Below are 20891 nucleotides of genomic sequence, written 5' to 3'. Positions count from 1 at the left end.
AAATCTCCTTTCCTTTTCCTTTCCACCCTCGCGTAGTCGCGTAAATCACCCCCAGCCCAGCCCAGCGCAATTCGTATAGCCTCACACACCAGCCAACAACAACCCACACCCCAAATCCGAATAACCAGCCAAATGGACAAGAAAGGCAAGAAACTACGCGACGCCGATTCCCTCGGCCACTACGTCCTGCGCACCGTCGGCAAGCTCCTGACCAAGGAGTATCGCATCTACCTCAGCCACCAGGACAAGCTGCTGTCCGCCTGGCACGACCTGGACCTTACCCAGGCGACAGACACATCGTGCATATAGCGGTCGAGGTGCCGAGGTGGTGGAGCGCGCGAAGACGGAGGTGCGAAGAAGGCCCCATAACCCTCTTTCTCTCTCTCCTTGGATCCTATTCTATCGAAATCACAGCAGAAGTAAGCATCAGCATCCACAGATAGCAAAAGACGAACATCTCACCCTACTAAAGCAATCCCTCCAAAACGGCCGGCTGGGGTATATCCCCAACGTGTTCCCGCATAAGGGATATCCCCTGGAATCACGGGATGTTGCCTCAGGTTTCCATTCCCCTTTCTCTTTTTTCTCTGGCTTATACTCGCGACCAGTGCTGATGGACCGGCTAGGCATACCAAGACCCCCGCATCGACGACGGTTGTCAGGTGGGCAGCGCAATCCCGCGGCCGGGACAGATCAAGCGCGTCAAGGTGCTCGGCGCGCTGGCCGTCGTCAACGAGGACAAGTTGGACTGGAAGGGGTGATCGTGGTGGACGTCATTGATCCCGAGGCCGGGAAACTGAATTATATCGGGGACGTGGAGGCGGCGGCCTTTGCGTTGTTGGAAGGAAAGTATCAGGATCGGAGGTGAGGATAGCTGTGGTTTCTGTCTGTGCGGATTGGGGATTATGCGGATGGGAGGAAGAAGCTGATATACTGAGTGCTGGGTCGGCGCTCTCGCTTATCGAGCGCTGCCAGAAGGCCTGGGCAGATGTCAAGTTCGAGCCCGGGCATGCAGACGCGTGGTCCTCTCGGACTAGGGGGAGGGGGGAGGGGAGGGCCATGATTCTTACCAGGTAGCAGGGCGGATGTTGCTCCCCAGGAGTATGGCGCGGTGGATGTTCTTCCTCGGAGCGCGGAAGACCGTGATGTGCAGAAGAGTCATTTCCTTTCCCCCCAGATGGCCTCCCAATTCATCTTGCCGCAGTGGTACGCTGAATGCGTGGATTTTAATCCATCTCCGTTACCTTTGTTCTACGAAGGATAAGGAAAAATGATGAGAAACAGACCAAACCACATCTATTCATTCTATATCAGCTCTCAAGCAGTTAGATTCATATAGAACTACTATCACCCTACACCGGTCTCCATCCCAGTATGATGGACGGGGAACTGAGATCCTCATCCTCGAATCTACCCCAGGATACCCTGTTAGTTACGCTTCCCAAAAAAAAAAAGGGAATACAAACCCCAGTATAGAAATACTGGCTGGCTCAAGGACAAGCCTCACGCCGTGCTCCAACGGCAAGCCAACCCACCGCATAGCCAACGCAGCCAGCGAATGTCCCGGTCCAACACAGACGATATCCCGCGGCTCGTCCGAAGCATGCGTGACCAGGTTGCCGCCCGGCCATTGGGCCGCAGTACTCTGGATCACGCCTTGTATCTCAGCGATCAGTTCGTCAAGGCGATCAGAGACTTGTTGCGGCGATCTAAATGACCAGACCCGATGAGCATACAGAAGCCTTTTCAGAGCATCAAACTTGACAAGGAAAGAAAGACAAAAAAAAAAGGAAAGAGATGGGGGGGGGGGAACGTACTCCCCGCCAGGACAACCATCCTGCCAGATAAACCATGGCCGGTCCTTGTCCAGGCCCTGTTGCTTCCGCAATTCGCGGATCTGGTCGCCAGTCAGGCCCTCGTACTCGCCATATTTCCACTCCACCAGGCTCGGCGTGATCTGGATCGTGGAGTCTGCCATGTCCCCCGTGACTGGGGGAGTCGCGGTTGTCGACGTCTTCTTCTCGGTCCGGTCATAGAAGTGCCGGTGTTCGTGAAGGCCGAGCTGGAGGATCTCGGCCGTACGGCGCGCTTGCTGCACAGGTGTGATATAGCTGTTTGCAGTTAGTTGTCCAACGTATCAGGTGGGCAGATGGGCATGGATTTGACAGATGACATACATGCGTGAAATCTTTTTGGGGTCAATCAGCTTGCCCTCACCGAGGTACCGCTCCCGAGTCCTTTCGAGCTGCTTCTCTCCTAACTTCGATAAAGTAGCCTCACTGGTACTGATATGTTTTCTCCCCAGAGTGCCTTCGGTTTCGCCATGACGAATGAGAAAGACCCGGGCGCTCATGATGGTTGACTCGCGAGGAAGTTGTTGGAGCAATGTTGCACGGCTTGAGACTGCGAACACTACCGTATTGTACTGGCAATGAGCTGCAATTCTCCCATCACAGTGCTCTCGCTCATAAATAGAAATGAAACGATATCATACTTCGTATGCGGTGACGGAATTCCAGCTCTCGGAATGGTCTTCCAGAGAAGATTCAGATCTGACCTCAACATGACCTACAAAGGAAGCCGCCATTGCACAAAGCGATAGATAATCCCTTGTACGAGCAGGTACTCGATGCCTTGAATCATGAATTAATACTATTAGTGCTGTCTGGCCTAGCAAGGCTATGTTTTTCCTCAGGGGAATAAAAAATACAGAGAAACGAAACAATCGGCCAGTCCAATCCCCATTCAAAGATACCTTCATCTCAGACGCCAAGAGAGGCGGATCAAAAAGAGGACGTGCCCAAGCGCAAAGGAATCTCGCGTCCGAACAGTAACACAAAAGACCAGCCCGAGAGAAGAGGAAAGGAGGGGGGGAAAAAGGAAAGAAAAAGAAACAAATCGCCAGCCCCGTGTCTATACATTATACAAACCGTTGTCGTATAAGAATCATTGCAATCATTAATCAGTGGTCTCATGTCCCATAACCATAAAAAGCGTATAAGCCCTAAAAAAGCATCAACTCAAGCAATCGCCATAATGCCGCCCAGAAGCGCACACCAAGCACTTATTCTGACTGGTACTATCAGACCATGTGCTGCAGCAATAGAAGGAGTAGCCTGTGCAGCGAATGTCTGAGACGACGAGATTGTCGGACCAGCAGGGGTATTGTGCACTTTAGTCTTAGGAGCAGATGAACGATGGGTAGTTAGGGTCACAATTGATGCTGAACGGGAACTGACGAAGCTTGTCTTAACCGCGGAGGGGGAGAAGGAAACCACTGAAACCGACAAAGAGACCGATGAGGCTGATGTAGACGGGGAAAAAGACTATAGCAAGAAGCAATAGGATTTAGCAGCTGGTCGTCAGAAGATCAATCGGTGGCAAGGGGAAGGCGACGGAGAGAAGGGGGGGGGGAATGCTCACTCACAGAGGCCGCACTGGGCGGCTGAACCTGTCGCGCACCAGAAAAGGTCCAGCCACTGGGCAGAGTTGTCTGCTTGGCGACCGAGGAAGCAAAGGTGGTCGGCCTGGGGACCCAGGGATAGACGCTCGGAGTTACAAATATCGACGTTTCACGGTGCGTACCACTGAAAGGAATAGGAGCAGTGTCAATTGTCGCGGTCACAGGCGGGGCAGATTCGACTGTTGAAATGGACTCAGCGTCACTATTACCATTGATTTGACCTCCCTCGGAAGTGATAGACTGCCACGACCCGCTGTTATCGCTGTAGGTATACGACTTGCCCGTCGAGTAGTCGGTCGCAACGAGCGACTTCAGATACATGGTATAAGGACCAGCACTGTAATCAGTCTCGCCACCAGCCCATTCTATATATGCATCAGCAAGGCCTGACCATCCGGTGAGAAGGATGTCGGTACTTACGGATTGTGCCTTGCGCATTTCTGGGGTCACCGCCAGCCCATACGCCAACCTTGACCATCATGGGGGACTGAGGATACTGGTTCTCTGCGGCAGTCTCAGGAGTCAGAACCCGAACGGTCTTGCCATCAATCTGCCAGACAATCTGCTTGCTAGTCCAGTCGATCGTATATGTATGAAAGCCGTCATGGTTTCCGGGATTGTCGTGAGTGGCACCGCGGCTGTAGCTGCCAGTATCTCCCTTCCCGAAGTAGTTGGTCTGGACATAGGCGTTGTTTCCTCCAAGCCACTCCCAGTCAATCTCATCCAAGTCGTCCGACTGCAGGACTGCACTGCTGACAATGCCCGTGCCTGGAGCAGTCTTGATGACAAAATCGACATGGCCAAACATCATGTACCAGTTTGACTGGATCAGCGGGGAGTCACCCTGCTTGGCCACGGTAAAAGCAGCACCGTTACCGTCGTAAGTCGGACTGCCAATCGCTGAGAAATCTGACGAAGGACCCTGAGTGAAGTCATACGAGACCGATCTTCCTAGAGCAGGATCGGCAGGGCAAGCTTTGCGGCACGTTAGCAAAGCTCACGTGTACTCGGGTCTCTGTCATTGGAGCTGAAAAAAAAAAAGAAAAAAACTTACTCTTCTGCAATGGATTGCAATTTGTGTAGGTCTGAGCCACAACATGGGTTGAGGTCGAGAGCAGGCCAATGGCCACACCGACGAGAGAGAATCTCATGGTGATAGAACGAGGAGCGTGGGTACTTTTGGATGAAGACGACGAAGAGATAAGCAAGGCGATGTGATAATACAAGCGAGAAGATGAGATTGGAAAGCTAATAGATGGTATGTAAGTAGAGTAGTACGAGCAGGGGTTGTAGAGAGAAGAAGAGGATGAGAGGATGAGAGGACGAGGGGGAAGATGAAGATGAAGATGAAGATGAAGATGAAGCAAGCTGATGCTGCTCTGGAAGGAAAGAACGGGACGTCCGAGTCAGTTTTTATTCTTTATGGAGACTGAGGCAACCAGGCAGTCACCGACTCACACCCACAGTATTTACCTACATAGTAGTAGTATCTCCCGAGTAAAGTACCTACTACCTAGGTAATAGGTATCTCGTTAGTCCAGCCTCCTACTTTCCCTCTTCCCACAGCCATCATGCTCATCATCATCTTTCCTGTTTGGGCCAAGTGGATGCGCCGAGTGGGGGCCCAATCTGCCAATCTCCAAATCTGCAACCTTGGGGCCTGAGGCATGCTGGACCCACACGTAATGAACTGAATCATCCCGCAACTTCCCATTCCTTCCCGATCCTGTCATTGACTCCGGCTCTGGATCGTGGCGCTTTTCTGGTGGCTGGACAATCATCATTGGCTATCTTTGTAGCACGTGATAGCTGCCTTCATGGGCTTCCAAGATCTGCCTATCTAATCTACCAAGTACGGGCACTGTCGAGGTACGGAGTATATCTCTACATAATAATACACCGTTTTACAGCGCTCATCCAAGACCCTTGGCCGCTTGCTTTGATGAAAAAATAAATCAATACTCTGTGTACTCATGAACCTCTATTGCATTTTCTGCCTGCAATTATGTCAAATTATTGATCTAGAAGGACACACTCACCGACTGAGTTACGGACGAGTTGGGCCCTATTTTTAGACAGATCACTCCACCACGTACCAATTTCCTTTGTACTGCAGACCATCTGATATCCAAAACGAAGCAAGGTGGCACCGAGTGCAACTGTATGAACTTTTACATTGTTCATCAATCGAGTAAGACAAATGATATCGATTCCTCATGCCTGGCTTCCCTCCCTTCTTTTTGGCGGTACAATTGATGAAGGAAAGTGGTGTCAAGGACTTTTTGAGTCAGCCAATTCCGCTCCACCCCCAGCCTCCTCTTTTTCCCACCCTCACGATCTATTAGGTTTGATTTACCGTCTGTTTCGTCCTGCACCCCTACATAGTATTTTATGGTTCATAAAAAAAAAACCCCCGTCGCCAAGTGTTTCTTGACCTAATGCCAGGCTTCAGTGGCAGAATGTCATTTGAGCATCATCTTCCATGTGTTGCACGCTGTGCAGCGGACTGTACAGGCAGGTTCGAATTCCACGCCCACATGGCCGTCACAAATGACCTCACTGGGACACAATAAATCAGCCCATCGCACAGCATCTTCAACCTATCTCAAGGGATTGAAACTTTGGAACCATCTGGAATAAATCGTTTCTTCCTCCGAGCGTTGGGATGGTTGGTGGTTTTCTGCATCATGGGAAACGGACTAGCTACTACTTACTTGAAAGGTTGAGCGGGCGGAATTCCACCCAGTCCTCCGCTATGTCTTCATCCAGTTTGCTTGGCGATTGAAAGATAGGTGTTATTGCCTCAGATCACACATCTTGTACTAACGGCAGTTGCACAACAAATGACTCCCATCAACCTCTCAACAACGATCGAGCCAATCATCGTGTAGGTGTCACCCATCACCTCTTTTCCTTGCTAACCATCCAACTGCCTCAGTTCTTCGGCTTTTCGCAAGGATTACTGAAATTGTTGGTGCATTTCATCCATCAGCCTCCGGCCTATGAGTCAGCAACCCAGCTGCATCCTCGGGGTAATTCATTCGTGCGCCTGGACTCGAGATTCAACAGAGCCACATCGGCCACGCCGAACGTCACTGTGTGCTCTGCAGGAAACAAGGGGGGATACTCCCAAAGTCCATCCCTGGAGCCTGCCAAATCTCCTGCTTATCCCTGGATGCGAACATGAGCTGACGCGCATGACACATGTCTCTCAATATCTTGCGAAGCGAATGCTACCCTGATGCCAAAGATGGAGCCGGCCGGCATTGCAGGCACATCCCTTGTTTGAAGTGATGCAATAAAATTATTGAATCTATCGGAGAGAAATTACGGGACCCCTGGAAGTGACGATACCAAGACTCGGGTCATCAGCTTCATTCATCATGGGTAACAGTTTACTTCAGCTTGAATGCCATCTTCGACCACTCTGTACTTCCTTGCATTTATCGGTTCATGACCAATAAAGCATGCCCTAAACCTACGAAGGCACCAACCTCACGGCAAAAGAACAGTCAGATCCAGAAAAAAAAAACACTTTTAATCCATGAATATAAACTCCACGTAGAACTCGCTTTTGCATACGAAACGATCGGAGAGATCAGGGCAGCACCTACTTTGCACCTCCCTCCCTGCCAGTGAGTCAAAGTAACTCTACTACCTACGCACTCTTTCCCTCCGAAAGAAGGTAGGGGGAATGTACAGAGTAGAGGTACTCTCTGTGACGTTCTGTGGAAGAAGACTGGTGGAAACCGGAAAGAACATTCCCGTCGGAGAAAGATAAGGTAGATAGTACTACGTAGTACAGACGTGGGGAAGACGGGCATGTTATGTAATTGCTTCCGTTTTCGACAGGCTTAAATCCGCTTATCGCCGGAAGAAATTCTGACTGGATCTTCAGGATACAGTGAGAACTGAGAAAGGTTATCATTATTACTCCGGAGTAACTATTGAGCCTGGTCCTGAGGATGGTAGTGAGTAGTGACCTATCGATAGAGATACCTCGGTAATGGCGCTGAGATCGACATGATCGAACCGAGGAATAAGTGATTGCCAGGGATAGATGTCTTAGATTTGGATTAGCTAGTAGTAGCTACAATAATGAAGAAATTTAACTATACCTTGGCCATGTACTCCGTAGTTAGTATGCAGTATACATGCTCGGAGTGATCAGTAATCAGGATTCCTAATCTCCTCCGGCCCTACGTAATAGACCCATCATGGATTTATCAGCCACCGTGCGACGCTCTAGTACAAAGGCAACCAGTCAAGTCTTTTCCGAAGTAGATCAATCTCCATATTCATCCTTCCACTCTAGCACAATGTCTACTCAGAAAGCCGTTATCGTCTCGGCCCCTAAGCAGGGGAGCTTAGTCACCGATCGACCCATCCCGAAGCTGCGCGATGATTACATCCTCGTCAAGACCGTTAGCGTGGCCGTGAACCCGACAGACTGGAAACATATCGACTACGTGGCTCCCCCCGGCGTGCTCGTCGGCTGCGATTACGCCGGAATTGTCGAAGAAGTCGGCAAGGACGTCCAGAAGCCCTTCAAGAAAGGCGATCGAATCTGCGGATTCGCCCACGGATCGAATGCCGTGCAGCCCGAGGACGGCACTTTCGCCGAGTACATCGTCGTCAAGGGCGATCTGCAGACTCATATTCCTGACAACCTCAGCTTCCAGGAGGCCGCCTCCCTGGGCGTGGGAATCACCACTGTTGGCCAGTCGTTGTATCAGAGTCTGAAACTGGCTTGGCCCACGGAGCCGATTAAGAACGCCGAACCCATTCTCATCTACGGTGGCTCCTCCGCGACGGGCACACTGGCGATCCAGTTCGCCAAGCTGTCTGGTTATAAGGTGCTCACGACATGCTCACCACGCAACTTTGATCTGGTGAAGAGTTTGGGCGCGGACGCGGCGTTCGACTACAACGACGCCAGCGCCGCGGCGGAGATCCGGAAGGACACAGACAACAAGCTCAAGCTTGCTCTCGATACGATCTCACTCGAGTCGAGCGCCAAGTTCTGCGACGAGGCGCTGAGCACCGAGGGCGGCGAGTACAGTTCGCTCCTGCCGTTGAAAGTTGAGCGCGCCAACGTCAACGGTCGCTCGACTCTGGCATACACGGCTATTGGAGAGGCATTCAAGTTCGGTCCTCAGCCCTTTCCCGCCAGACCGGAGGATTCTGAGTTCGCGCAGAAGTTCTGGTCACTAGCCGAGAAGCTGCTGGCGGAGGGCAAGATTAAGGTGCACCAGGTCAAGGTGTGTTCCGGTGGATTGAAGGGCGTGCTGGACGGATTGCAGTCGATGAGAGAAGGCAAGGTCAGCGGGGAGAAGCTGGTGTATAATGTCTCTGAGACGCCTTGAGCTCAGTTAGAAAATATTAGGAAATTATCCCAGGTACTTTGGAATGCTAAGTCTTCAGCCAGGGCATCCTTGTGAAATGAATGCGGGGTTCTAGAAGAACACTTCCAACTCACCTCCATCATCACGATCGTAAATCGCTTTTGAGCAACTATCAAGTCTCTCACCCCAATGACAAATCAGAAATCCTTTTCCGCGGGATAATGCGTTGTCGGCTTGGATCCCGGGGGATTCTCTGCCCAGTCTGAAGGCGAATGGGCCTACTACGGTGCTAGAGGACTGGGATGATAGATGGGGGTGACGGAGTTGATGATTTCGATCTGTGGCATTCATGACCTGTTTCCTCAGTTCTTGCAGCGGGTAAATCAATAATGTCTAGTTATAGCATTGAGAATGAAATGGTCCGCCAAGTAAGCTGACTAGTTATCTTGCTCGACACTAACGGATGGAAGTGTCCATCGACCGCCAATGAACTGGGAAACACCCGCATAATATTGACGCACCCACGCCCTTCACTTAACAAACCCCAGAGAAAAAGAACCCACCATATCCACCCCTTTCTTCTTCTTCATTTTCCTCACAGAACAGTATCTCGGGAGAAAAGATGGAATCCGAGATCCAGCTTCGTCTTCGACCCCAAGCCCGGTCTATCACTTCGAGCCCGAGTGAGGTTGATAACAACCATGATGAACAACAGCTTCCCCCGATGGACGGCGGGAAGCATGCCTGGCTCTTCCTCGCAGCCTGTTTCATGATCGAGGGGTTGATATGGGGTATCTATTTGAATCTGTCTAGCACATTGAGGTAGAGCTAACGGGTCATTCACAAGGCTTCTCCTTCGCGTTCGGTATCTTCCAGGATTACTACAGCACCCATGAGCCCTTCAAGGGATCCTCCAACATCGCTGTCATCGGAACGTGCGCAATGGTATGTCGTCTTGACTCAGCTGCATGGTCACGATACTCATGCCATAGACTAGGGTGTATCCTATCTTCTCTCTCCCATCACTTTCGGCATCCTCCTCTCCTTCCCGAGGTTGCAGCGCTGGGCTGCCCCCGCGGGCTTCGTGACTATGGCCCTGGCCATTGCGCTGAGCTCCTTCTCCACCACCACGACGCACCTGATTGTGTCTCAAGGCGTCTTCTATGGCCTCGGAGCAAGCATCGCCTACACGCCTACCATCATCTTTATGGATGAGTGGTTCGCAAAACGGAAGGGGCTGGCCTTTGGAATCATGTGGGTGAGTACCTCCGTATCCCCTGGTGCGATGTGACGAGTTAGTGATGCCAGAATACAGGCGGGAACAGGCCTTGCGGGCGTCGTTCTCCCCGTAACGTTGCAGTGGTTGCTGGACAGCTATGGCCACCGTTTCACTCTACGCGCCTGGGCAGTGATCCTGTTTGTTTTGGCCACTCCACTGCTCTACTTCGTCAAACCCCGCGTCCCCATCTCTGCATCGACGAACGTGCGGCCCTTCAATCTCACCTTTGTCCTCGACCGTACATTTCTCATCTACCAGGCGGGCAACATCATCGAGGCGCTGGGGTACTTCCTTCCCACGATCTACCTGCCGACCTATGCTCGCTCGATCGGGGCCAGTAGTCTCACGGCATCGCTAACAGTAATTCTCCTTAATCTTGCCTCAGTGTTTGGCTGTATCATCATGGGTACGCTGGTGGATCGGTGCCATGCAACAACATGCATTCTCATCTCGACTGTCGGAACTGTTCTGGCGACCTTCCTGCTGTGGGGTTTCTCGATTAGTTTGGCACCGCTATTCATCTTCTGTGTGGCATATGGCATCTTTGCCGGGTCATTCAGTTCTACCTGGCCCGCGGTTTCGGGTGAGGTACGGAAGAAGAATCCCTTCGCCGACCCGTCTATTGTACTGGGATTTTTGTGCTCCGGTCGGGGCATTGGCAATGTAGTCAGTGGTCCTTTGAGCGGTGCCTTGTTAGCGGGGGAGCCATGGGAATCATCCGCATATGGATATGGCAGTGGATACGGGGGGTTGATTGTGTTTACAGGGATCACAGCCCTGCTGGGAGGATTGAGCGTGCTGGCCCGGCCATTGAAGTGGTTGTAAGTTGTAACTGGTCTTCGGGGAAACGGCAGAATGGCGGGGTCAAAGATAGCTCGATTCATTGACCTCCACAACTCGAGATAGAAGCAATTGGTCAGCAACATGTCGGATAGTTATATCTTTTGTCATCACTCATTTATCTTCACTGAACAGTCCGTTTTGTCCATGAGCTGCATCTTAGTTATCACTTCAGTAGCACAGTGACAATTTTACCAACTCCTCCTCCCTATAATCATGTCGAGACCAAAGTTCGCCGTGCTCGACGACTACCAGAATGTCGCAGCCGCCCACTTCGCCCACATCACATCCCGCGTCGACATCTCCTACTTCCCCGAGACACTCGACCCGCGTGACCCCGCACAACAGAAGACCCTAGTCGACCGCTTACGGCCCTTCGATGTGATCCTGGCTATGCGCGAACGGACCCCGTTTTCCGCGGACACCATCGCCGCCCTCCCCTGCCTGAAGCTCCTCCTGACTACGGGAAACAGAAACCTGTCGCTCGACCTCGACGCCCTCACTAAGCGGGGGATCCCTGTCGCCGGCACCGTCGGTCGGCCCCCGGGTGTCGATTCCACCGTCCAGCATACCTGGGCGCTCATCCTGGCGCTGGCACGCCACGTCGCGCGCGACGATGCCGCCGTCAAGGAGGGTCGCTGGCAGGGTTCGCTGGGCGTCAACCTGTCCGGCAAGACGCTGGCGTTGCTGGGTCTGGGGAAGCTCGGGGCGCAGGTGGGCAAGATTGCGGTGCTGGCGTTCGGGATGAAGGCGATCGCGTGGTCGGCGAACCTGACGCAGGAGAAGGCGGACGAGCAGGCGCTGGCGCAGGGTCTGCCCGTAGGGAGCTTTGAGGCGGTCGCGTCCAAGACGGAGTTCCTGCAGCGCGCGGACGTGCTGAGCCTGCATTATGTTCTTTCGGAGCGTAGTCGGGGGATCGTGGGGGCGTCGGAACTGGCGTCTCTGCGGCCGGGCGCGATGATCATCAATACCTCGCGGGGTCCATTGATTGATCAGTCGGCGTTGTTGGAGACGCTCAATGCTGGTCGAGTTCGAGGTGCGGCTTTGGATGTGTTCGATCCGGAGCCGTTGCCTGCTGACAGTCCCTGGCGGACAACTGCCTGGGGCCAGGACGGACGGAGTGAAGTGTTATTGACGCCTCACATGGGATACGGGGAGGAAGATCTGATCAATGGGTGGTACAAGGAGGTGGCCGCGAATTTAGAACGGTGGTTGGACGGGAAGGAATTGCAGATCCGGCTTAATTAGCAGGATGCAGTGAATTATTCGTACTCCGTATATCTAGAATTCTAGATATCAGATAGTGTTTTCTTGCGCAGTTGGCAAATGCGCCATGCATAAAACATAAGACATGTGATAGATGCAGGGTCGTGCTAATAATGCTCAACATCATGATTCCCTTTGACCAGACCAATGTGAGACACATCCACAACCACAACAACAATAACAAACTACTGTAGTCTACTCAGTACTCAGCCTGATTTGCATGTGGATGCTGCTCACCGGATCGACCGATTCGTCAAGTCCCATCAGACCGCAGCCAGTCGTTGTGTCGTTCCCTGCGCTAGATACATCCACGTCACTTTCTCCACGCCGCATACCAACGCGATGCACAACCTTATTCAAGCCTAATAACATGCGTGGCTTTGGTGGGATATCTAGACCCTCCCGGAATCCTTCGTTGACTGGACACAGTGGATAGAATGTTGGGAATGCGTTATATATTTTCTTCCGTTAGTGCCTGGCCTGTTGTCGTGTGCCTCGGATGTATTTACTGGGTTTGGAGGGGCAAAAGATGCTCAATGACCTGCCGATGCTATGTTAATATTAATGCAAGCACATCAGGCGATGGGCCCTTCACGGCCTCTATCTCATGCCTAAACTTTTCAACGGGTTAATTGTAGGACTGCTCGACTCTTCTGGACGTGTTGGCAACGTACCTCGGTACGACACGCGTTATCTCTGGTTCTCTGTAGAACCTGAGCAACAGCTCAGGTTAAATCGGACCGTTGCGCGCGACTCCACCAGAACCCGCGTTCCATCTCTCCGCAGCCCAGCATTCCTCGGCAGAAGGGAATCGTTGACTCTCAGTCCTAACTACAGTAGAGGCTGAGGAACGCCATGGCCCATATGCCATCATAGACGCGGTCGGCAGGGGTTGGGTCACCCCACACTCACTGTCGACCGAACGGGACAGACCACCACGACTTTCCGGCTTGTATATATAAATAGTAGGCGGGGTATCCGATTCTCTCCCTGGTATTGCTAGAAAAGCCATCAGCAAAGTCTACTGCACTCAATTGAATCGATTGCAAGTCCACCGGACCCCCAAAAGCATACCAAGCATCCTATCCAACATCCTTACCCCGCCATCCCACGTACCACCCCTTCATACTCACCTCACAATGGCCCCCATCGCTGTCCAAGAGCCTGCACCCGCGCAGTCACCAACAGTCTCCTCGCCACCAGCACCCACACACCCCGGTACAATCCAAGTCAACCGCTCCGCCAAAGCCTTCGGCAGCAGCGCCTCCTCGCTCGTCGACCTCCCCGCCGGTGCCGTGCTCGCCAGAATCACCACCGCAACCCCCTCCCGCAAGGCTTACACCTCCGTGCAGACGGGCCGCGACTCGCACATTGAGCTGAACTCCGACCTGGTGTTCTGCAACCACTCGTGTGATCCGTCATTGAATTTCGATATGCATAAGATGGAGGTGCGGGTGGTGGACGACCGGCCGCTGCGGGTTGGGGATGCATTAACATTCTTCTATCCCAGCTCGGAGTGGGAGATGGATCAGTCGTTTAACTGTAACTGTGGTGCTGGGGAGAAGTGCAAGGGGTGGATTTCGGGAGCGAAGACGATGTCAAGGGAGGAGTTGGAGGGATACTGGCTCAACCCGCATATTGAGGAGCTGTTGCAGGAGAGGGACGCGCAGAAGTGATGGATGAGAGAGATGGGTCTTGATGATGGAAAAGATCGATCAGGATAGAAGGAGATGAAATGTGTTGCTGCTGTGAGGTGACTGGTTCACAAGCATTTGTTGCACAGACAAATAAAGATAGACTTTGTTACACTAGAGACAGAAGCTCCCAATATCCACAATTGTGCTCCATTATACAAATCATTATTTACTTTCAAGTATACTTACTATATTGAATATACAAAACTGTGCGTTTCTCATGACTACCCCCCAGCGGCCTTCTTCTTGATCACGTTCATCTGCTCATGCAGCACATCAATCCTGTCCCTCAAGGACCGGATTTCTTCTTCCACCGCTGGCTCAACCGTCTCCTCCTCCGGCTTCTTCAAGTCATCGATCTTCTTTTCCAACTCCCGGGATTCGGTTCGCAGCTTGTAATACTCCTCATACTTTCCCGGTTCAAAACAAACCCCATAACCCTCACAATAGCACGACTGCTCATCCGGACAAAACTCCTCCTGACCTGCGAACAGCCACTGCCACAGATACTCCCACACCCGCCCTGATAGCCGGTCCTCTAGCGGCGTCGCCAGCAGCCACTCCCGATACAGGATGTAGTCCCTCAGCGGGACCTTCCGCAGCCGCTCTGCACTCACCGCAAACTGCGCACAACACGGCTGCGACAGGACCTTCGGTACCGGTACCTGGGGGAAGAGTTCCTGCCAGGCATGTCCCAAGATTGCTGCTTCGGGGATATTCGCCAGGTCGTCGCCTGAGACAGTCGGGTGGATGTGATCCGGACAGCCGGGCTCCAGGTGACAACGGAGATTGACGTAGCCTTTGCGCTGCACGGTCTCGCTTTTCAGGCGCTTGACGAGCAGCGCCGAATCGGAGTTAAGGAAGTCGTTGTTGTGCCAGGTAAACTGATGCGCGTGCATGAACATGGTCACGTCGCTAAGAATGTGGTAGTGGTCGATGATGTAGGTCAGGTAGACCATCACCTCGTGGCCTTTGTTCTGCGGAACGGTCAAAGATGCATTGGCGTTGTCGACAGTGTACACAGCACTTGAGAGATGTGGGTCTGCTGCGACCAAGGGATCAATCCATGATGCGTCTTCTTCCTCCAGTTTAGCGATGACCACTGTCCTGGTGTAGACCCCGTTTGCCGGGGTTGATACTGATGCCGGTGGCGATGGAAGTGAAGTTGATGATGGCAGCGAAAGCGCGGCAGAATCTGTTGCTACTGCAGTTATCTCCTCAGCAGCAGGCTTATTCCACATGTTGATGGATCGGAGTGGTTCCCGACGGTCGCTGTGTCGTTAAATAGAACGAGATGAGCAAGAATGCAGCCAGACCCGCGGCGATGATCCAGATCCGAAGGTGCCGAATCTGTGCGAAAAACGGCATTTTGCCCAGGAGACCGTGATGTTTCCTCTCTCCAGATGTGCGCGCAAGTCTCTAAACTCCCATCTTCGGGCACTGAAGCCAGGAGATCTCGCCCGGTTTTCTTCCATTCGAAGTCCCGATGAAGTCACATCACGATTATTAGTGCTAGCAGGGGCCCGGCGACTAGAGGCGCGTGGAGATCATCGCGGATTGGCTCAGCCAGTTGGCGCACCGATGCGCCGCAACTGATCGCCAATTGAAGCCAGAATTGCAGTGTTGGACCCTGCGCAAGTCCACTTGGTCGATGGCCGGTGGACCGCCAAGCATATCCCCAAATTTATCATCCTATGGCGTTCTAGCTTCCACAAGCATTTCAGGTGCTTCGAGAGAGCACCTGTAGCCGCGCTTGTTTTCGCGCAGGTACAGCATCAGGAGAGCGCGCTCAGGGGCGGGAATGGAAATACATTTAAGACCCTGCATCATGGAGGTCGCACCAGGTTCGACGAGCTCGATAGTCGTGTTCTGGAAAGCCAACTCTGATATCTTGGTTGTCACGCTCTCCTGTCAGTCTCCTTGTGCAACGCAGCAACTACAGACACCATGCGTCGGCCTCTTTTCTCGCAGCTGACACTCGCTGCCTGTCTGTTCGGCTCATCATACGCAACGAGGACATGTTATCTCCCCAATGGCGAGATTGCCCCCAACGACCAGCCCTGTTTCCCCGAGAACCCAGAGTCCTCTTGCTGTGGAGGTAGCACCTATGTCTGTGCCACGAACAATATGTGTGCCTTCTATGATGCCTCGTACTATGTGATCGGCAGTTGCACCGACAAGACCTGGAACTCTCCAGCGTGTCCGAGCTATTGCTTCTTCCGTACATCTTCCCTTCATCCCTCAACAATCACTTCGAAGTAGTATAAGCTCATACCGAAATAGGCGATCATGTCCATAATTCCGTGTTTCGCTGCTCCGCTGACACATACTGCTGCGCTGACGGGCCAGCCTGCAATTGCACCACCGGCGCCAATACCCAGAAAATTCGCGACTTCCTGCCCGAGTACTCGGATCTCGTGGGCTCGTCAGTTGCGCTGGACACAGTCATTGCAACGAGCTCCTTGTTGACTCCCATCGGAGCCAAGCGGCCACCGGGCACATCCACCTCGACAACCGCTCCCTCTACGTCTGAACTGACCACGACATCGGCGGCAACAGCACCAGCGACTGCGGCAACAACAGGAACAACAGCAGCAACAGCAATGACAAGCGCCCAATCATCAAAGTCAGCTGAATCCGCTACGCCAACCGCAGCCGAGCAGAACGCTAGTAGCAACAATGCACTGAAGATAGGGTTGGGTGTCGGTATACCACTTGGCGCGGTTGCAATCATCCTCGTGGTGGTATTGTTGGTTATGCAGCGACGATGGAGGAGGAAACAGTTGCTAACGGAGATGAAGAGAGTAAGTTCACCCTACGAGAGCTCGAGACTAGGCGACTAATCTTCTACATAGTCCTCGCAGCCCATGTTCTTACCTGCATACCCCCAACGACCAGCATCGGAGTTCAAGCAGAATCCGTACGCGGAACTCCGTCAAACACATGTCTTCGAGGCACCAGGCCATGAGGCTCACCGAATATGATTTGCAGCTATGAAGGGGCGGCTGGTCCAGTTTGGCGGATGATCCGCTCGCTGTGCTCATCTTTGGAGCGCGACCGGTTCATCCCTGATGAGAAATGACTACCTCACTAGACTTGTACATATCACATTCATGAATTATTTGATGCCAAAAAAAGAGTTCTTCAAAATTCTACCTCCTCGCCAGTTAACAAGTCGAGTACAGGAATTCCAACCTTCCCACTTTCACCCCTGCCGGCGATCCATATCCCTGACTCTTTCTTCTGCTGCATATATCCTAGTGCACGCTGGTCGAGTGTATCCCAATCTACCAGGCTTGACACACAATCTGACGCACGGAGACCATCTAGCGCATCTCGCACCCAAATCCGACAATCGAAAGTCAATGCTTTTTCCCTGTCCGGATCATGGATTTGATAAACGGGCGTCTGCCGTAATGTCTCTTCGGCCGTATCTAACGAGACCACCTTCCCAATGACCACTGCAACAAGCAGGCGTGGGTCCTCAGCTATATCCTGTAAAGAGGTTTGCTCAAATCGCCATGGTTGCGAGGGCTGGTCGTTGACTACCTCCAGCGTATTCTTAACGTGGTATTTGCTTGCTGGCAGGGCCTGGTTCTGTGATGGTGTGATCTTTGGGGTAATCAATAGCGCGTAGTGGGGGCTGTCAGGATGTTTGGGTCTTGCATATAAACCCAGCAAGAGACGGGGTTTGTTGCGATTGATGAGTCTCTTCATTGTATGAGATGCTTGATGGAGATGAAGAGGAAGTAGTAGTTCAAAGTCGGAAGTGTCCTGGGTTGCTAGACTCTTGCTGCTGGGGCAACGATGTATATCCTGGTCATCTGATACAGTCAAGTCACACGTTATGCGATGAACCTTCGGATTAAGTATATACGATCCTTGTCTACCACTTGTATCATCACTTCTCCCAGAGTCAAGAGAAACCACTAACATGCTTCTCTGTCTATCTCACACCATATATACTGGAATGTTCTCACAAGCTAACACCGACTAGCATCTAAAATCACCACCACCACATCATATATACACACATACTCAGCCCAACTGCGCTTTCATCCACACATCCCTGCCAGCAACCAACGTACTAACCACCATCGCCATCCCAACTACAAGATCACTCACCGCCATCCAGCCCAAAGACGCCCCCGGAATCAACAAATCACACCCATCAACAACAACCCTCCTCACCAACACACTAGACCCAGCCGAAGAAGATACCTTCTTCCCCTTCCCCTTCCCCCAAGCACCCTTCGCACTCTGCTTCACCTTCCCAGGGAAGAGCAAACCCCAGCAAGCCCCCAGAATCGACAGCGCAAGCCCGTAGAACCAGAACTTGTAGGCTTCCACCAAGAGCGAGTCGCCCCAGGAGACGCGCCAGACGTTCATGGCATGTAGCTGCGGGGGGGGGCGTCCTAGTCAGCCTAGTTCACCAAGAGTAGTTAGAGAAAGGAGAATACGGACAAGGGTACAATCCTCCAAGACATAATACAACCCCAGGCAACTCCACCGACCCAGCTCGATGAGCCGAAGCGGAATCCCCTCGTCGCCTGCTCCGCCAAGGAGGGCAAAGACACGCTCGAAGCAATCGACGAAGGCGAAGAAGCGGAAGAAACGCCGCGCTTGATTTCCGTTAGTATGTAGGTATTTTCATATTGGGTGATGGGGCGTTCAGGGGTAGATGGGGACAGGGGGTGGAGGCAACGCACTCAGCGCCAGCTGCGACTTGGCGATCGACCAGCTCTTCACAGTTGCATTGCCGATGCTGGTTTCGATGACGACTTGCGCGAGCGACTGGATGAGCCGTAGGGTTTTTTCGAGCCCGGCTTGGGTGTGAGTGAAGTTGGAGAATTGCCTCAGGGCACTTGGACTTGGGGCCTGTGGGGGCGATGATGGAGCTTTGGTTACGGCCATCTTTTGTCGATTGGGATCGTGCAACGGCCCTTGGGGTTCGCTTGCTTCGATCAGATCATGGGAGATACGATGCGATGTTCAGTGGATGGGGCCTGGCCATTTCGGAGTCCAGACCGACAACTAGTTTTATAACTTGGTGTTTTGATTATCGGCATCTTCTTCACCGTCATTTGCCGACTTGGCAGAACATCCATATACATACGAGGAAATATTGAATCATCTACAACGCTCGCAAAGAACTAATCTCGATCCGCCTTTCTAAGAAGCATCTGTACATGCCCGTCTACCGTCCCTTTCCACCAGAAATATCCTGTCCCAGCCGGTACCCGCCGACCTTCTCCCACTCCACCTTCTGCCGGGTGATGGGCAGCTGTCTCCGCAGATGCTTGAACGCGCCGTCCGCCATCTGCACAAAGGCGCGGTTGAGCTCCTCCTGGTAGTCGCGCTCCGCGGCAGCAATGCGGGAGATAATGCTCTCGGCGGACAGGGAGGGGACCGAGACGTTGACAGGCTTGTTCGTGTTGAGGGCCACGTTGCCGTCTTCGTAGTAGTGCACGTCCACCAGGATCTTACCGGTCACCGTGGTGGACTCAGATACGGGGACTGTGTAGATGGAACGAAAGCGGCCGTTCCTACCATCCGACATCCAGATTAGTCCAGACACTCACCATGTGAACCTCATTGGACCGGACCGACTCACCAGAAGTTGTTTGGCGAGTAGCGGTTCGCCACAAGCAGGATCGCCACGGCCGTATCGTCCTCAGTAGGGTAAACACCGTAGGAGCAGTTAGGGTAGTGTTCCGCCGCATGTTTCGCGAGCGACTTGAGCAGGGATTTGCTATTCGTCAGAAACCCGTCAGTTCCCAGATAGGTGCAAGGTCCACAACATATGAGCCACTCACATCAGATCCGCATTCTGCGATTCCAGCACATGCGATTGCGCAGCAGACGCTTCCTATCACCACCCCTCATCAGCCTCAACCCTCCACATCTCTCCCGCCCACATCAACAACCTACCTGTGTAACATGATCGACCTCAAACGACGTCTGACTCTCCACATCAAAGTACCGGTTCCCCTCCAGTCTGTTGTACTCGCTAAGAATCACCTGCTCGCAATTCATATATCAGCATAACAGCTCGAATACATCCGAAGCTCTGTCGGACCCACCTCCTGGCTAGCTCCAGGTAGCTTGACCGTCGTCAGCTGATTCTCATTGTATCGCTGGAAAGCGGGCGCCAGCGAAGGAGTAATATCCGGCTCGTCGGAGGTAAGTGCCTTGATGTCTGTAACGCGCGTGAAAGGATTCAGTCAGACGGGTTTCGGCGATGTGGGGAAAGGTCCGGTGCCAGGGAGGAGGGGAGGAGGTACCGGCAACGACGTCGGCGAGCTGTAAGTTCGTATGTTAGTTTTAGTGCAGCGAGAGCAGCGATTCGAGGGAACGAGGGAGGGGTTGGGAGCGAGAGATGGAGCTTGGAGACTTGCATACCTCGCCTGGCGGGGCACCCTCGATGAACGAGGATGCGATTTCAATGGTGGAAGACATGACAGCGTTGGGGGCTAGATTCGATGTATCTTGTTTCTTGTATCTACAGAAGAGCAAGTGCCGGGAAGTACCAAACGAGAATAGAAGACAGAAAGAGGAATGCAGAGAAATGAGAGCTTTGTGATGCTGCTCAATGGTTTGCTTGCTTGTCAACAGCGGAGATGGAGCTCTAGCGGGATAAGCGCCTATCAGGCACGTGGTCCAAGGGATAAGAAGCCCATTCTGTCATCCTTTTCTATGCAGTTTCTAAGAATCTCTTTCAGATGGGATGAATAATAAAGAACCAAATTGATATATGATCACAACCTAGAGATCGTGTGATCGCACTTTCGGGGGTTATACTAACGCCAGATTTGATCCGCCAATTTATACGTAAAGTACACACGCCCCAACGCTATGAGATATAAAAGACGCGCCCTGAAAACAATTGCAAGCGCTAAAGGGACGGACTAGAGATTCAAAAGAGAACTATTATATATAGTATGCGAGACCGGCTCGCCCTGGGCAAGTCCCGTGGGCTATGGCTGACCCAGGCCCTTCAAACC

At 52.6% G+C, this 20891-nt stretch overlaps 10 protein-coding genes and 1 pseudogene across 10 annotated transcripts, besides 3 other annotated features; 6 read left to right on the top strand and 5 right to left on the bottom strand.

Annotated features, from left to right (window-relative positions):
* The first annotated feature begins 166 nt into the window (after positions 1-166).
* ACLA_082180 lies at positions 167-1177 on the top strand (annotated as a pseudogene).
* Positions 1178-1352: 175 nt separating this feature from the next.
* ACLA_082170 (phosphoglycerate mutase family protein) lies at positions 1353-2353 on the bottom strand (the record flags this gene model as incomplete). The annotated part of the gene is made up of 4 exons (XM_001267952.1): positions 1353-1410; positions 1467-1709; positions 1818-2111; positions 2178-2353. The coding sequence occupies 4 exons, from the start codon at positions 2351-2353 to the stop codon at positions 1353-1355; spliced, it is 771 nt and encodes a 256-aa protein (XP_001267953.1).
* Positions 2354-2850: 497 nt separating this feature from the next.
* Positions 2851-2894: a repeat region.
* A 126-nt stretch (positions 2895-3020) lies between these two features.
* Positions 3021-4614, bottom strand: ACLA_082160 (glycoside hydrolase family 16 protein; the record flags this gene model as incomplete). Its single annotated transcript, XM_001267951.1, has 4 exons — positions 3021-3326; positions 3428-3828; positions 3884-4438; positions 4518-4614. 4 exons carry the CDS (start codon positions 4612-4614, stop codon positions 3021-3023), a joined length of 1359 nt encoding a protein of 452 aa, XP_001267952.1.
* Positions 4615-4794: 180 nt separating this feature from the next.
* Positions 4795-4827: a microsatellite.
* A 2955-nt stretch (positions 4828-7782) lies between these two features.
* ACLA_082150 (zinc-binding alcohol dehydrogenase family protein) lies at positions 7783-8829 on the top strand (the record flags this gene model as incomplete). The annotated part of the gene is made up of 1 exon (XM_001267950.1): positions 7783-8829. The coding sequence occupies one exon, from the start codon at positions 7783-7785 to the stop codon at positions 8827-8829; it is 1047 nt and encodes a 348-aa protein (XP_001267951.1).
* Positions 8830-9430: 601 nt separating this feature from the next.
* Positions 9431-10912, top strand: ACLA_082140 (putative MFS monocarboxylate transporter; the record flags this gene model as incomplete). The annotated part of the gene is made up of 4 exons (XM_001267949.1): positions 9431-9599; positions 9656-9753; positions 9806-10066; positions 10124-10912. The coding sequence occupies 4 exons, from the start codon at positions 9431-9433 to the stop codon at positions 10910-10912; spliced, it is 1317 nt and encodes a 438-aa protein (XP_001267950.1).
* A 231-nt stretch (positions 10913-11143) lies between these two features.
* Positions 11144-12175, top strand: ACLA_082130 (D-2-hydroxyacid dehydrogenase family protein; the record flags this gene model as incomplete). The annotated part of the gene is made up of 1 exon (XM_001267948.1): positions 11144-12175. The coding sequence occupies one exon, from the start codon at positions 11144-11146 to the stop codon at positions 12173-12175; it is 1032 nt and encodes a 343-aa protein (XP_001267949.1).
* Positions 12176-13332: 1157 nt separating this feature from the next.
* Positions 13333-13869, top strand: ACLA_082120 (uncharacterized protein; the record flags this gene model as incomplete). Its single annotated transcript, XM_001267947.1, has 1 exon — positions 13333-13869. One exon carries the CDS (start codon positions 13333-13335, stop codon positions 13867-13869), a length of 537 nt encoding a protein of 178 aa, XP_001267948.1.
* Positions 13870-14111: 242 nt separating this feature from the next.
* Positions 14112-15128, bottom strand: ACLA_082110 (DUF3431 domain-containing protein; the record flags this gene model as incomplete). Its single annotated transcript, XM_001267946.1, has 1 exon — positions 14112-15128. One exon carries the CDS (start codon positions 15126-15128, stop codon positions 14112-14114), a length of 1017 nt encoding a protein of 338 aa, XP_001267947.1.
* Positions 15129-15834: 706 nt separating this feature from the next.
* ACLA_082100 (uncharacterized protein) lies at positions 15835-16730 on the top strand (the record flags this gene model as incomplete). The annotated part of the gene is made up of 2 exons (XM_001267945.1): positions 15835-16087; positions 16237-16730. The coding sequence occupies 2 exons, from the start codon at positions 15835-15837 to the stop codon at positions 16728-16730; spliced, it is 747 nt and encodes a 248-aa protein (XP_001267946.1).
* Positions 16432-16490: a microsatellite.
* A 1195-nt stretch (positions 16731-17925) lies between the features above and the next one.
* On the bottom strand, positions 17926-18801 carry ACLA_082090 (PEX11 domain protein; the record flags this gene model as incomplete). Its single annotated transcript, XM_001267944.1, has 3 exons — positions 17926-18285; positions 18352-18509; positions 18597-18801. The coding sequence occupies 3 exons, from the start codon at positions 18799-18801 to the stop codon at positions 17926-17928; spliced, it is 723 nt and encodes a 240-aa protein (XP_001267945.1).
* Positions 18802-19084: 283 nt separating this feature from the next.
* On the bottom strand, positions 19085-20346 carry ACLA_082080 (F-actin-capping protein subunit alpha; the record flags this gene model as incomplete). Its single annotated transcript, XM_001267943.1, has 6 exons — positions 19085-19433; positions 19502-19639; positions 19704-19756; positions 19819-19908; positions 19971-20078; positions 20290-20346. The coding sequence occupies 6 exons, from the start codon at positions 20344-20346 to the stop codon at positions 19085-19087; spliced, it is 795 nt and encodes a 264-aa protein (XP_001267944.1).
* Between the last annotated feature and the right edge of the window lie 545 nt (positions 20347-20891).

Source organism: Aspergillus clavatus, genomic scaffold, assembly GCF_000002715.2.
Source record: "Aspergillus clavatus NRRL 1 1099423829806 genomic scaffold, whole genome shotgun sequence".
Taxonomy (NCBI): domain Eukaryota; kingdom Fungi; phylum Ascomycota; class Eurotiomycetes; order Eurotiales; family Aspergillaceae; genus Aspergillus; species Aspergillus clavatus.
This window is presented reverse-complemented; position numbering and strand designations above follow the sequence as displayed.